This window comes from Sipha flava, unplaced genomic scaffold (assembly GCF_003268045.1).
Source record: "Sipha flava isolate LNK unplaced genomic scaffold, YSA_version1 285_pilon_pilon, whole genome shotgun sequence".
In the NCBI taxonomy this organism is placed as follows: domain Eukaryota; kingdom Metazoa; phylum Arthropoda; class Insecta; order Hemiptera; family Aphididae; genus Sipha; species Sipha flava.
In genome coordinates this window covers 447,946-463,451 of record NW_020272952.1, presented here as the reverse complement: position 1 = coordinate 463,451, position 15,506 = coordinate 447,946, and the positions used below count along the sequence as shown (strand labels likewise).

At 28.9% G+C, this 15,506-nt stretch overlaps 1 protein-coding gene across 3 annotated transcripts; it reads right to left on the bottom strand.

Annotated features, from left to right (window-relative positions):
* Positions 1-251: 251 nt before the first annotated feature.
* On the bottom strand, positions 252-15,385 carry LOC112685649. Of its 3 annotated transcripts, none has more exons than XM_025557584.1 (6): positions 15,191-15,385; positions 12,592-12,685; positions 12,192-12,277; positions 11,604-11,718; positions 510-574; positions 252-431 (listed from the first exon to the last, which is right to left on the bottom strand). In XM_025557584.1, the coding sequence occupies exons 1-6, from the start codon at positions 15,239-15,241 to the stop codon at positions 336-338; spliced, it is 507 nt and encodes a 168-aa protein (XP_025413369.1). In that variant the 5' UTR covers positions 15,242-15,385; the 3' UTR covers positions 252-335. The 3 variants fall into 3 exon arrangements, with proteins under 3 accessions (XP_025413369.1, XP_025413370.1, XP_025413368.1); XM_025557585.1 differs by having other exon boundaries at positions 15,244-15,385; XM_025557583.1 differs by lacking the exon at positions 15,191-15,385 and adding an exon at positions 13,385-13,444.
* Positions 15,386-15,506: the final 121 nt, after the last annotated feature.

Genomic DNA, 15,506 nt, shown 5'->3' with positions numbered 1-15,506 from the left:
CAGGGTTCGTGTATCCGTTTTTTTTTTAGGCGTAAATATTTCGGCTAACGCCCGTACCCGTATAGAAAATGTTTTGTTGGTTCCTTGATATTATTTACTGCTCAGTCAGGTGTATGGAAAAATCTCAAAAATAAATATTTAAGTTACAGTTATCCTGCATTGTCGTTAGTTTTATGGCATACGCTTGATAAAATTAAAAAGTACCTATATTGAGATAATATTATGTATTGTATATTTTTAAAATCAAACCGTACACCGCATTGATAAACTTTATAATATTGTCACAAACAATGATAAATTGTAAGTGTTTATTAAATTATATTCAACACAATGGTCTATGCCCTTGGCGAGGGTGTGCGACGTCCTCCGAAACCGAATGGCACTGTTGGCCGGTACCGATTTGCTGTAGAAGTATTATTGCTGTAACTGAACTGAAACAATATCGATAAAATATTAAATGCGATAAAAATAATGTGTTATATTCTTATAATTTTTGTATTAAACCATACTTCGTTCTTATGGGCGTAAATACACTTCGTAAATTTAACCGCTCTTTCGCAACGATCTTTGTCATCTAATAAAATACATGTACTTTAACTATGTTATATGATATTATTTATTACTGTTTGTTTTAATTATACATTATAGCCAGGGTTTGAAACCGATCACCGGTTTTTACCGAAATTTTAAGAACCTAAAATCGGTTATCGTTATCTTAAGTCTATTTTTATTCCCGGTTATCGGTTACCGTGACGATTTTCCAACTATAGCCGAGTTCACACTACACCGTGTCATGTCGTGTCTTCTAAAATAATTATCTCTGATTAATTGAACCATATTGTTACATCAAGGTATACCGTATAATAAATCACAAGTTATCTCACTAACCATAAGATACCGTGAAGTTGAATTTATCCAACTTTTGAACGTGTGGTTACCGATTTTAACAGTAATAATTTAATATTCTCTGATAAAATTACTCATAATAACAAAGGGCTCGGAAGGTGTTGCATTTGCATGATTTTATTGGCCTGTTTAATTTATTGTTTAGTAACCTTGAAATTATTTTCATCACACTATGAAAAACCTAATGGGAACATTTTGAAAGAAAATTTCAAATTTTAAGTTATTTATTTTACTTATATTTTATTTTATCTTATATATTTATACTTAAAAATTATGTTTAGCATAGTATAATATACTAACAACATTTGTACTGTTATGTACGAGTATATTTAATAAAATATCATTAGTTATGAACATTTTTGCGTTAAAAAAAATTAAGTGCATATTTTTGAAGCATATTTGCTTCACTTTTTTAAGCACATAAGTGCATGCATATTTAATACTTTTTAAGAGAATTAAGTTCTGAGCCCTAATAATAATATAATACATCATTTCTACTATATAATTTAATATTCATCAGTTATTATTTATTGAAACTTATGAAAATATTTCATATCTAATAAAAAAACTTACGAAAATATGTAACCAAAATTTGATAACATCACGATAAGATATATATTGGTATCATACATTTTCAAAGCACACGGTCTGGTGAAATACACGTCGCGGTGTAGTGTGAACCCGGCTTATAACATAAAATATTAATAAAACAATATGTTTTAACCGGTTAAGAACCGATTACCGGTATTTATAATTAGTGAGAACTAACTATCTTTACCTATGAACAGTGTGAACTATAAAAAGTTTAATTTAATTTTGCTACATAAATAATAAGTTTGTACTTTTTAGCTAATATAAATTACAACAGTCTAATATTAATATATTATAAATTATAATATTGGTATTACATAATTATATTTCATACTACCTTCGTTGTTTTAATGTTTTTTCCCTAGTCCAGATTCGTGTTGTAAGAATTCAAATAATTGGTATTTTATCTAACCGTATAAACGTAATATCGTCGATACTCGATAGTCCCGGTCCTCCTCTTTGTATATTGTACTGAAGGATCTAAACATATATGGATCCCTACTTCTACATCAATAATGAATATTGTATTAAGGATTATCATAACTCATAATCATAAAGATAATAATATTATAAGAATAATAAAAATAATTTATAAACATGAAAGCAAATAACAATTCTCACCGAGTCACATGATAACTTATAAATTAAAAATTGTATATTACATTATAATTATATATAATTTATTTTATAGGTAGAGATCTTTGTTAACAGCGAACGGTATTTTATGATAAAATGCGTGTGATCGTAATATTTATTTATTTTTTTTAAATTTGATACAGCAAGAAATATATCACTTTATAAAATAAATGGATGCCCTAATCCAGAACTTGTAGGTAAACATAATTAAAACTTAGAAAAGCATTTAAACGATCGTCATAAAGATGAATACCAATTATTAATGACAAAAAATAAATAATGCTTGTAAATCAACAACTTCAAATACAGAAAATTCAACATTAGCTTCGATTAAGGTAATATATTTTACATAGTATGGATAATTTTTTAGTATTAGTGTAATACTGCTTTTTAATTTTTATGATCAGAGAACCGCAGGACAAATATCATTGGATAGGAAAGTTACCAAAAAAAGTATGAAGATTGCTTTATTAAAAGATAATATAATTAATGTTTGGGCGGTAAAGGTAACAGTAAATGACCGGCTATTTTCTATCCTTCATGATTCAGGGTTTAGAAAATTACTAAATCCTTAAATAGAAGGATTGCCAGAAATATGTAAAATTTTACTTAATTCTTATTTAACAAATAAAAATTAGTAATTTAAAATTTAAATTGCATTCTTCATCTACCTACCTAACCAATTATTTTTATCGTATAGAATAACTCGCATAACATAAAAATTCATATTATAAACAAAACACAACTTAATGTAAAAACTATAGTAACTGACGTAGTTAATCGGCTATTCAGTTTGATGATAGATTGTGTAACGAGACGTAACAGATTAATATAATAGGAATTAATATACATACAAGCAAAATAATGTTTAACGATTGAAAACCTTAGCAATCACTGAATTGATGAAACGATACAGTGCTAGTTAAAATACCCAGATACCTAGTTAAAAAAAATGGTAATATGATACAATAAAATATTAATCAATTCGTGTTTAACCGCCGACTGAGTAACACGTATATCACGCTTTCCGTATTTATTAGCTTACGATAGCACAACATTTTTAACGTTCGCCCGACATACAGATAATATAAACACCTTATCTACTTTCATTTAGATACCATTCTATTTTTCACGTACATAAGCGATTACCCGCTACAGACGACGAACTCGCAGGCACCTCGCCTGTACTCATTATACAATCAAACCCAGAATTAAACATTCAGCCTATAAACAATAATCAAAATCTCAATTAAAAAAAAATACAATCACTACTCATACCATCAACTCAAAATAATCCATCTAATAACTTCAACGATCAAACTGAAAATGAGCACAACTACAGTCAAAACAATATTAATACCAACGCCACCAATATAAAATGTTTCGCTGACACAACAGCAAGCAATTACTACCCAAAAATGAACCAAGCTATAGTTCTTACCGCAATAGAAGACATAAAATAGATCGACTACTTATCAGCTATCAGCAAATACACTGCGCCCACTAACATTATCTCTGCTTCACGCATTTCAAACAACCGTTTTTGTATATTCTTAAATTCACAAAATAACGCCAATAACTTATTAAAAACCATAAAAGTATCTTCATAGGCAAAAATGAAATTTTTATAAGGAAGCTAGTCAACCCTTAAAAAAAATTATTTTTTCAAACGTATATCCTATAATTACAAACAGAACTATAATAAATGCTTTACAAGAAATAGGTATTAGAATTACGTCAACAATACACTCCCTAAAATCTATTCACTCATCAGGTCTATTTTCACGTGTCACAAGTTTCAGAAGACAACTATATATCAACCCCGAAGATTTACATAAATTGCCCAGCTCTATCTTAATTAAGCACGAAGACACTAATTTCTGAATATACATCACAGACGATTCTCTAACTTATTTCATCTGCAAACAAAATGGACATATCTCATCAATATGCAAATACAACACAGAAAGCACCTCACAAATCACTCACCCCGAACAAATAACTTCATCCTCCCACTCTACTACTCTCCAACAGAATTCTGAAGCACAGTCAGAACACGATTTCAATATTCACAACAACACGGAACCAATAATAAATCACAATACAGATACCACCATTAATACTAATACAAATCAAAAAACGGAATCAAATAAAAGACCTATATCAGTATCAACCTCTCCATCATCGCCTGCCTCTCCTACAAATTAAATACCCATCAACCCCATTACCACCACATCAGTTACAAATCCACAAAGCATTCAAAGAAACACATCAATAATCTCCAAAAAATCAAAAAAACTAAAAATTAGTACACACTCATCTTCAAGAAGCCTCGACAGACTTGACGAACAACTAAATCCAAGCTACGAATATTTTTTACGAAATTCAGACAACTGCAACTACAAATCCTTTAAATAACAAATGTTACGTTATAGACAATTTTTCAAATAAAAACATAAAAATACTCGATCTTTGCATTCAAATAGACACAAATACATCCAAACTCTTTAGAATCACAGAAACAATACATCCTATGCTAACTACCGTAGTATCAAGACTAAAATGAAGAAACTAACTAATCTTCTATTTCAAATGCTTCCAGACGAAAATTAGTATACTCATCGAACACAATACATTATTCTATCATATAATTAAATTACTATAAAACTATGGAAACTTCTAAAAACATTATACAATGGAATCTTAACGGGTTTCACAATAAAATAGACGAAATTAAACTTATTATAAATCAACATAATCCCATAGCAATATGCATACAAGAAACCAATATAAAAATATACCATCTTTTACCTAATATTAAAAAGTATACCAATGCATCTAAAAACCGAAGTGTATACAACAGAGCAAGTGGGGGCGTAGACATTCTCATTCATACCTCATACCCATGAGAAGAATTACCAATAATTTCTCACCTAGAATAGGGTGACCAGTTTTACAAAAAAAAAAAACGGAACAAGCATTTTTTGGTTTAAATACTCAATAAAAACATACACATTTTTTAAAAAAATTTTATATTTTATAGTTACAATTAAAATATTTTTTAACTACCTTGTTTAATATTTTGATAAAAAAAACTTGTTTACTTTTATTGGGTTGATGTCGATTGCTCATCATGTCCTTTATTATCAATTGCAGTGCCGTTACTGTACTTTTGCGATGAACTGATTGCGTTTAATAATTTTGGTTCTTTTAACAAAAAATCATAAAAATCATTACACGAATATTTTTTGAAATGATTTTTCAGAATTATAATTGATTTGATGGTAGGAACGAGAAAGCGATTTTTTTCGTACATCCATAACAAGAAGAATATCTTCATCCACATTCCAACCGGTTTGTTTTTGATTATTTTTCAAAATAAATGTTAAACTTTTTTGAATATCATTCCATGTTGGACAATTTATCAGTTGAGTCCAACGAAATAATTTTAGTTCTTCAAATGAATCTCCCCACTTTTCAATTTACAACAAAAATGTGTCATAAAACTGGTTAGTTTGCTCTATAAATTGTTTTTTTGTGTATTTATTTTTTGTTTCTAGTTCTAAAAGCATCGAATTTAAACTGGAAGTTAAAAAGTTTTGTGTTTTTCTATTTTTTATTTTTCCACATAATATTTCTAATTCTTCTGATACTTTGTATGCAGGTATGTTGTCCCCTTCTATTCTTTTTATAGTGTCACAAACGACTTTTAATTGACTTTGTATAAAATGAAACCATATTATTGCAACGGGGTCACTAAAAAATGATTTTAAAATGGTTGGGCATTTATCCTGAGTGTCAAAGTACAATTTTAAAGCTGTATACATTTCAATAATTCTGGAGACTGTTGGTTGTAAGGATAACCATCTTGTCTTTACACTTCCAAGTACGTTTTTGTATTGTGTATTTGTAAAATCACAAAATTCTTTTAATGCTTCCACTTTAATCCTTCCACTCTCACAGTATAAATATAAAAGTATTGAAATATTTTATTAACGATACATTCGATATCAATAGGTAAGATATCTGTACTAGTTTGCATAGCGTTGTGCAGAATATGAGCTGCACAACCAATTCCAGAAATGTTAGTCTTCAAATTATTGTTCAAAATCGTAAATACATTTTTTGTTCCCCTCCTTGCAGCACCTCCAAAATTGGTATTACAGTTGTCACCGGTAAATGCAAAAATTTTGTGAGATAATTTATGTTTTGTTAAAATTTCCATAATATAAGATGACAAAATATCTGAAGTTTCTCCTTTCAAATTTGTGAATTCTAACACTTTAATTTGAACTCCCGTTTTAGGATCAAAATATCGAATAAGAATGGGGATAATTTTTAAATTCTTATGATTTGAAGTGTCAATCATAATTGTCGCAAAATTAACAGCCTTTAGTTCGTCTATTATATTGACTTGTGTGCTATGAAATGTAATTTTATAAGCTGTTTTCTGCAAAATAATAATGAGAAAATAATTAAAATGTATTATGTATGAATGAATTCATTTACAAACTTAAACTCATCATCTAAATCTTCGGTGTTTTCATTGCACAAACTGCATAGGGCTAATGTGTGTTCTTTACATAATGGCACAGAGCAGCTTGCACATTTTACCTAGGTATAAAATATAAAATAAGAATTGTATATATATTTGAGCTTAGTAGTGTTTCTACTTACCACGGTATATCGATTTTTCCTTGCAGGACAGTAAGCACATTTAATTCTTTCTGTAGGTCTTGGGTCCTCTTGAGTTGGTGTGGAGATTTGACCGGTGAAACGATTTATTTGTTTTCGAAGATCAAAAGACAAATTTTTACAATTCAGTCGTTGTACCATAAATGGTTTACAAAGATCTTGCCCAAGAGATTTTAAAAATCGACGTCTACTTATAGTAGTATCAGTGTTGGCTTTATAAATAATTTGGCTATTTATACCAGCAATGTTCATAAGAGAAAAAAATATGGTAAGAGGCCATCTACAACTAATCTTCGCTACGGAATATTCACCTTTTAATTCGTCAACAACGTCGACTCCTCCTTTGGTAAGGTTATAAAAAGTAATTACTTCAGGCTTACGTTGTTCTTCGCTCTCTACGTCAATATCTCCTTGTTTGTGCATTGTTGACAACATCAGTACATTTTTATTTTTTTTTGGTACGTATGATACTAATAAATATTCTTTACTATATCCAAATTTACTACTATTCACTTCTCGTTTTTTTGTATTCAAAGAAATAGGAGGTATTTCTCTTTTATTTTTTCTAATTGTCCCAACCATAGTAATTTTATGATTTTGTAACAGGTCAACGGCCAATGGAACAGATGTAAACCAATTATTAATGGACAAGTTCCTACCCGTTTTGGAAATTGGAGAGATCATTCTCTTGACAATACTTGATGCACTATTATCTTGATTATAAGGACCATTAGGTTGTTTTCCTACGTAAACCTCCATATTTGTTGTGTAAAATAAACTAGCATCTACGAGTGAAAATATTTTTATACCATACTTGTTAGGTTTGTTAGGAATATATTGCCGAAAATTACATTTCCCTCTGAAACCTTCTAGCATCTCATCAATGGTACAATATTCCCCGATAGTATAATTTAATTTACAGCGATCAACAAATTCATCAAAAATAGTTCGAATAGGTGCTAATTTATCAAATTTTTTCCTTTCACTGCGAGTATTTATATTATCAAACCTTAGTGCTCGTAATAATAAATAAAAACGCGTTTTAGACATAACAACTCTAAAATACTTCGGCGATAACCCATCATTTGACCAAAGATCCGACAAATTTAGATGATTACTTTTCATCATACCAGCTATGTACAAAAGACCAAACAACGCTCGCATTTCTACTACACTCGTATCCAAGACATCTCGTTCCCTACCATAATTTATTCTAATTTTGGTCAAATAGATGTTAGTGCAAGTAACAATTTCTTGAATAACGTTGTCAGGAAAGAAAAGTGACCAAGATTCTATAATTGTTTTTGCATTTCGCGCATGAGGTTTCACTCCCGGTAAATGAGTAATTGCAATGAGCAGTACGGGTATTGCGTGGAGGTGGATTTTTTTTCCATTTGGTAATTTTATCCTTGCCCAAATAGTATTCATTCTCACCTTCATCGTCAGGTTCTGATTCATCGCCAGTGTTTTCAGTAGGTTCGTCGCTCTCGTAGTTTTCCTCATCATGTCGTTCTACAGATATTGTATTATCATCATTTTCACTATCATCACTACACGAATCATTTAGTGATTCCATATCTTCATTTAACCACGAACTAATTAACTCACTCATACTTTTGAAAAAATAAAATAAACGGCAAAAAAAGTAAAATATTGAATGAAAAAATAAACAAGTAAAAACGAAAATATGAATGCGAAATTAAAACGCTATTACTCGCGCGTCGAGGGATTCGCTCACAAAATACGACTAGTTGATTTCGGAAAGCAATAGGTATCGTTATCGGAACGTAATCGTGCCAGTCAACTAATAAATCTATTTTTAAATACTTCGTCATAAGGTACTATGAATTTGGGAAAAATATAACAACCCACAAGCCAGTGGTTACCAACTTAAAAACTATGTGAGGGAAATTCTCACACGCGAGCAATGACGGGTTAAAGTAGTAGTATAATCCATTGACCTAAAATAATAGTTATGTACTATAGTGTGAAATGCAAACATTCCCTCTTCTGCTGCAATTTTTAACCCTTCACTAGTTAAGCCAGCTGGTCCTTATTTAATAAAATATGACTTTTCCATATGCTGTTTGATATCAGAGCGTCCTCCATATTCGATTGAAAATATTCCCTTGCACACCGTACAAAACAATTTTCCAATTTCTTCACAATTTTTTAGGAAAGTAAATTCAGACTGTAAAGATACAGTGAATGTACATCTCCTCTTTGGCATTTAAAAAAAAAAAAATAATGCACCAACTCACAAAATTTAAAAAAAAAAAGACGATACATAGTGGCTATAATCAACACAATCGCTTTACTGTTCGTACGTTACTATTCGACATATATTGTTGTTCGTCTTTTTGATTATAATCATAAATTATAAATAGTATTATATATTTTAGTTCGTAATGCATATGCTATACGACATAGAGTGGTGACTTGTGTATCGCGTGTTGCGTGCGTAAGTGATTCGCAGAAACTATCGGTTATCGTTATCGCATGCAACAATCCGCGATAGATTCATAGAATTAATATTATACATTATTACCTAATAGCTAATTTAACTACTTCTATAGTAGATTGGTACAATTAGATTATCTTATTACTATTTGTATTGCTCGTCGGCATCGCCACTCGACGTTCGTTCCACGGAAATTTTAGTCTGTTATTTATAACTTTGGTTTCAAGTTTTAAATATAAACTGTTTTATATTTGGTTCATAAATTTATTTTATTCTTTTGCAAAAATTCATAAACTATAATTTAATTATAAGGAAATAACGGGATTAAAACGGGACATAATGATCAAAAAAGGGACAATCTCGTTTTAAACGGGACGTATGGTCACCCTAACCTAGAAGTAGTTGCAGTTATAATTACATTAGAATACAAAACCACACTATGCAACATCTACCTTCCTAACCATACACCCTTAAATACGGAGACATTCTTAACATAATAAAACAACTACCTTACCCGTTCATTCTGGTTGGTGACTTCAATAGCCATAATTTAATTTGGGGATCTCAAAAAACAAATGCAAGAAGTTGAAAAAATACTTGAAGACGACAACATAGTAATACTAAACAACGGGGATCAAACAAAATTAAGCCCAATAAACGGTAAATTTACCATAATAGACCTTTCATTTTCAACCGCCACGCTCTCCCAAAGACTAAATTGGCAAGTCTTCCTCGAAATAAATAGCAGTGATCTTCTCCAATAATTATAGAATTCATGTCCAGGGTACATAAAGTTAAACTCTCCCAATCTAGATGGAAACTTACAAAGCCAAATTGGGATACATTCGCAGACCTCGTAGAAACACAGACCAATTCAATAGATCTAAACAATAGCAACATCAATATAGATGAAATAGTATTTTTGTTTACTATTAGGATTATACAAGCAGCAAAAAAAAAAAAACGTGCTATGCCAAACCATACAACAACAAAAACAAAGTCCCTTAATGGAACACTAAGATTAAAGATAGTATAAAACTTAAAAATAAGGCACTAAAAAAATTCCAACGATCCAATCTATTAGAAAACCACATCAAGTTAAAATAATTCAGAGCCAAAACCAGATTTCTCGTTAAAAGCAGTAAAACCATATCTTAGCAAAACTTCACAGCTAACCTAGGCAATCAAGCAGACTCATCACTAATGTGAAAAAATATTCGTAGTCTACAAGGTCAAAAAAACACAAACAACATATACCTCACCATTGACTCTAAGTTCAACACAAACTCTTCGGTTATAGCTTCAAAATTCGGAGAATACTTTGAAAAAATCTCAGGTGATAAAAATCTGAACCCAAACTTCCTCATAAATAATAAAAACTCAAAAATTATATCCGTCATCTTTCAAAATATCCAGCTCAGACGCACTCCAAACACAAATAAACTCTCCATTAACGATGGAAAAGCTCCTCCACACGCTTAATAAATGCAAAAGCAAAAGTCCAGGTCCAGACAACATTCCATACAGTTTCATCCACCATTTCACCAACTCTATGCTCCAAACTCTCTTACAGATATATAACATGATTTGGAACCATAACATATTTCCCCGAAATTGGAGAAATAGTATAATTATTCCAATCAACAAGGCAAGTAAAAACAAATTTACTGCAGAAGGTTGTCGCCCTATCTCACTCTTAAATATATTGTGCAAATTATTAGAAAAAATAGTAAATACAAGATTAACATGGTTTTTAGAAATAATTGAATATCTAATACCAGAGGAATGTGGATTTCGGAAAAATAAAGGAACCTATAATTGTCTTTCAAAAATTGACACAGAAATTCTCAGCACCTATAAAAATTATTTTGGACATCAATTAGGATGAACGTGGCGTCCCCCGTTCCGGTGAAAAAATTTAGTTGGGGTACGCAAATAAATAAAAAAAAAAATAGTAGAGGAGCTCCGTCCCCCTGTGCACTCCCCCCAATCAGAGCACTGATTATAGAATAGTCTATTCTATGATCAATGCTATAATTTAAGTCAAAATATATTAAGGATTTGCATAATTTTGTTAATTGTAAAATGTGTTATATTTTTATCTTGACCCCCCCTCCCCCGAAAAAAAATCCTGTGTGCGCCGCTGATATTGGTATCACACATTTTTAAAGCACGCGGTCTGGTAAAATACACGTCACGGTATAGTGTGAACCCGGCATAACACAAAAAAATGTTTGTACCACTTACACGGTAAACGATAATTCCGATAACTGTTTCAAGCCCTGATTATTGTGTATTATTATTTTATTATTACCTTCCTTCTCGCAAATTTCTATGGCTCTTTTCATATTAATCGGTGTTTCTTTAGAATTAGGTTTAACCATTAACAATTCTAATTCTTTCTCGTTATAACTACCATTTCGGTTGGTCTAAATAAAATGTAACTTTTATAAACACCAATTACAAAATAAGGTAAATTAAATTAGAAAATATATGTTTAAAAAAAGTTAGAGAGTTAATAAGTATTGATTTTTAGTAAAAAATTTAAATAATTATGAAAAAGAGGAAAAAAAATTTAAAAAAATAAAAATAATTTAATTTGATAATTATCTTTAAACTAGTTTCAAGTATTTAAATGATAATTTATACGATTTGTACTATTTTTATAAATTCAATTTTAAATTAAAAAAGTACTAACAATAAGATTTATTATTATTAATTATATAAAAAAATTATTCTATGTATATAAACAATATAGATTACAAATAGTTATTAGACAAAAACAAATAAATGTATTTATTTACGTTCTTTATAATTGTTGATTCAATATAAAATAGATCCGACTATCATAAGAGTAAAAAATAAGTATACAAATAAAATAATAAATAACAATTGTACAAACCACATTAAAACGGTGCAACATGCAAGCTACATAACATTTTGCTTCTCGATCGTTGTAATTTAAAGAATAGACGCCCAACACTCTTTCTAAACACAACACAAATTGATAAATGTTACTCTTAAACATTAACTAAGATTCAAAGACAATTTTTAATGTATCAAATTTTATATCCTTTCAGAATTCCGACGTCAAAGTTAATGTATTAATAATTTTGATATTTATTTTATATTTAATAAATACAATTTTATATTTTAATAAATATAAATAAGTGTTAACATGGTTAATATAAATAAGTATCAGTTAATTTTATTTGTATTAATCTATTCAAAAAAACAATGGCATTATATACGTGAAATTTTTAATTATAATAATGTATTTAAATATTAACAGTCGTAGATACCTGGAGTGACACGATTTTCTTGAAAACATTCTCGAGAAATATTTGCAAAATATCTATTGAATTTAGGCTGATTTCTTTTCGTCATTTTTTGACCCTAAAAAAAAAATAAGACATCAAAATGATTTTGTGTTTAAAATAAACTATCTACTTCATGTTATAAAATTCAAACCATAATTTTCAATGAAATAAAACTGTATTTTTTTAATGTGTTTTTCATTTTTAAATACAAATATTGTTAAAATAAAAAACAAAATGATTTACAAAAATAAAAAAAATTAAGATTAATTTATAAATATATTATAATGATTTATATAGTTTAATATTCAGTGCGAATAAGACAAGCAAATAAGAGTTTTAATTTAATATTATAATTAAAAAGAGTGTAAAAAAACGTTTCCATCAACTTTATAAAACAAATAGCTTACACAATTTTAAGTTTATTATTATACGAACAAAATTGTACATGTTGAATAGAGCTTGAATGTTAAAAGCACAATTAAGTACTGAATATTAATAATTTAATATAATCGAATGCCAAAAATAATAAAGATTATTCAGGGAACTGCATTCAACAGAACTAAGTATTAATAAAATGTAAAATATTATTCTCTTATAATAAGAATTTGAGAATAAAGATTATTGTTATTTTGATTTGTAATTTAATTCTGATTGAATGCATATGTTCCAAAAATCATTATTAGGTATTATTATTTTAATTTTTAATATAATATTTTAAAATTACTTCTCCAGTATTAATTATGTACAAATGTATTTATTTTAATAATACTTTTACCTTTGATAAACATATTAACGTTGTACAAATTATTAGTATTAATAAGTTAAAAATCTCCATATTGATTTGAAAATTCAGCTAGCTGTTGTAGTTCAAAAAACATAAAATTAAATGAACGAGGTTATAGCTAGGAATATTTTTATTTGCCACTGCAAACCATCAGATATTAATCTATATAATAACTTCCTTTTTATATATATATATATATATATCATATAATTTAAAGTATTACCAATTACTGTAATTTACAATTTCCGGATATTACTGGTACACACTAAGTTTTTTGTAATTATAAAAAAAAAAACACAAATTTATATTTCCTTGGTGAATTTAATACTGAAATTTCATAAAAATAAATAACTTTCAAAAGTACATCATCACAATTATATTTCCGAAACAGTATATTTTGTTTATTAAATGAAGTTCATTATGTAAAATCGAGTTTTTAAATTTTTTTTTCTCGTCATCCGTGATTTAATGACAAGTTATTATGACCGATTTTTACTAGTCCTTTTAATATAATGGCATTATAAACGTTTTCTACTGCAAATGCAAAATAGTAGTCGGACATGCGCATTCTACCATCTCGTATGCTACCATACTGCCGTCCAAAGAACTAAGGGGTAGTATTTTTTTTTCGCACTCGGACAGAGTACCCATTCGCATCTAACCACTGCCCAGGCCCAACTCAAGAGGCAAACGACATAGACCTACTTCTAGGGCGGCATTTAACATTTTTAAACTATAGATCATTTTTAAAAAAATATAACAATCTTAATACCTCCTACTCGTATCAAATTATATGTAATAAAAAATAAGACTCTATAAACTGTTTTGTTTTATTTAAATTAGTAGTGGTTTACTTGCATGCAAATGTATTGATCTAATAAATTATTATCTTTACGTAAATAAATATAATTAACTCAGAATTAAGTGTATTTTAATATTGCTTAAGTAAAAAAAAAATAATGTTTATGTATTATTTACATGTAAAGGGGTGGCAATACTTATGTTTTCCTAGGTATGAATAAACATTTGAGCCGGACAAACGGTTATGAAACCCGTATTAGTGCTATGGCTTTTGACACTATCGCCACGGAAGCACGTCGCAGCGTTTCTGTGTACAATGTTGATTGTAGTAGGATTTTTCTCCGGCTGACATCGACAAATCGATGTAATCGTAACGACGCGCGATCCGGTAAATACTTAGTAATGGATGCGTATACGGTGTATTATAATAACTAGGAACCGGATTTATATGCAAATGCATATATGTATTGGAATAAGCTTTTTGAAATCTGATGAGCATTGTCCCCGATTTAAATATTTCTTATTAAAATAACACTAATTTTATTTTACATATTTTGCATATTTCAACGTTTTTACCTTTTAAATGCATATTCAATGCATATTATTATTAATAGCACATATATTCGTTTTCATCGTATTTTCACGTTCACAGCCACATAATATTGATAAAATTTCGACCGGTCGTTATTTTCAAAGATAAGATTACATACTCATATCTCATATTATAGTCATATACAACATCTATATATATATATATATATATAGACAAATAATATAGAATTCAAGTGTCGACGACAAAATATTTTAAAAGCTTTTTTATACTTTTTTTAATACTTATTTTTACATTTATAATACATTTCGCATATTTGTACATAATTTTAAACAAAATTTTAAGTGAATATTTAAAAACATATTTTATAGCATATTACAGCATTTTTAGTAGCATATTTTGAGGATTTTTTATGCATATAAATCCGGTATCTAATAATCACTTACCAAATTCATAAAATTGCATTTGGTAGTATGAATAAATAAATAAAAGAGCATACACTGATTTGCGATCGTTTACAGTCCCATGTATTAAGTTACTGTTTAGTCATTTGAAATTACTGAATCATACTGCAATGAAATAATTCGAAGAATAAAAAATTCATTCAGAGAACAATGGTAAGTTAACGGTATAATAGTGAAACGGTCAGTATGAACTGAGTATGAGTTATTCACCGTTTCGAAAGTTTCATTCAATTGCATATGTTCGTTTCTATGGAGATTACATGTGTACACAAAAACGATCTATTATCTTTTTTTACGA

Bases quoted from the DNA above. Each gene is read 5' to 3' on its own strand.
- LOC112685649 (XM_025557583.1), bottom strand. From the start codon at position 13,444: ATGGAGATTTTTAACTTATTAATACTAATAATTTGTACAACGTTAATA. The intron at 12,278-12,591 runs GTATCTACGACT...TGTTGTGTTTAG, and splicing joins AGAAAATCGTGTCACTCCAG to AAAGAGTGTTGGGCGTCTAT. The intron at 11,719-12,191 runs GTTTGTACAATT...CATTTTATTTAG, and splicing joins TGTTGCACCGTTTTAATGTG to ACCAACCGAAATGGTAGTTA.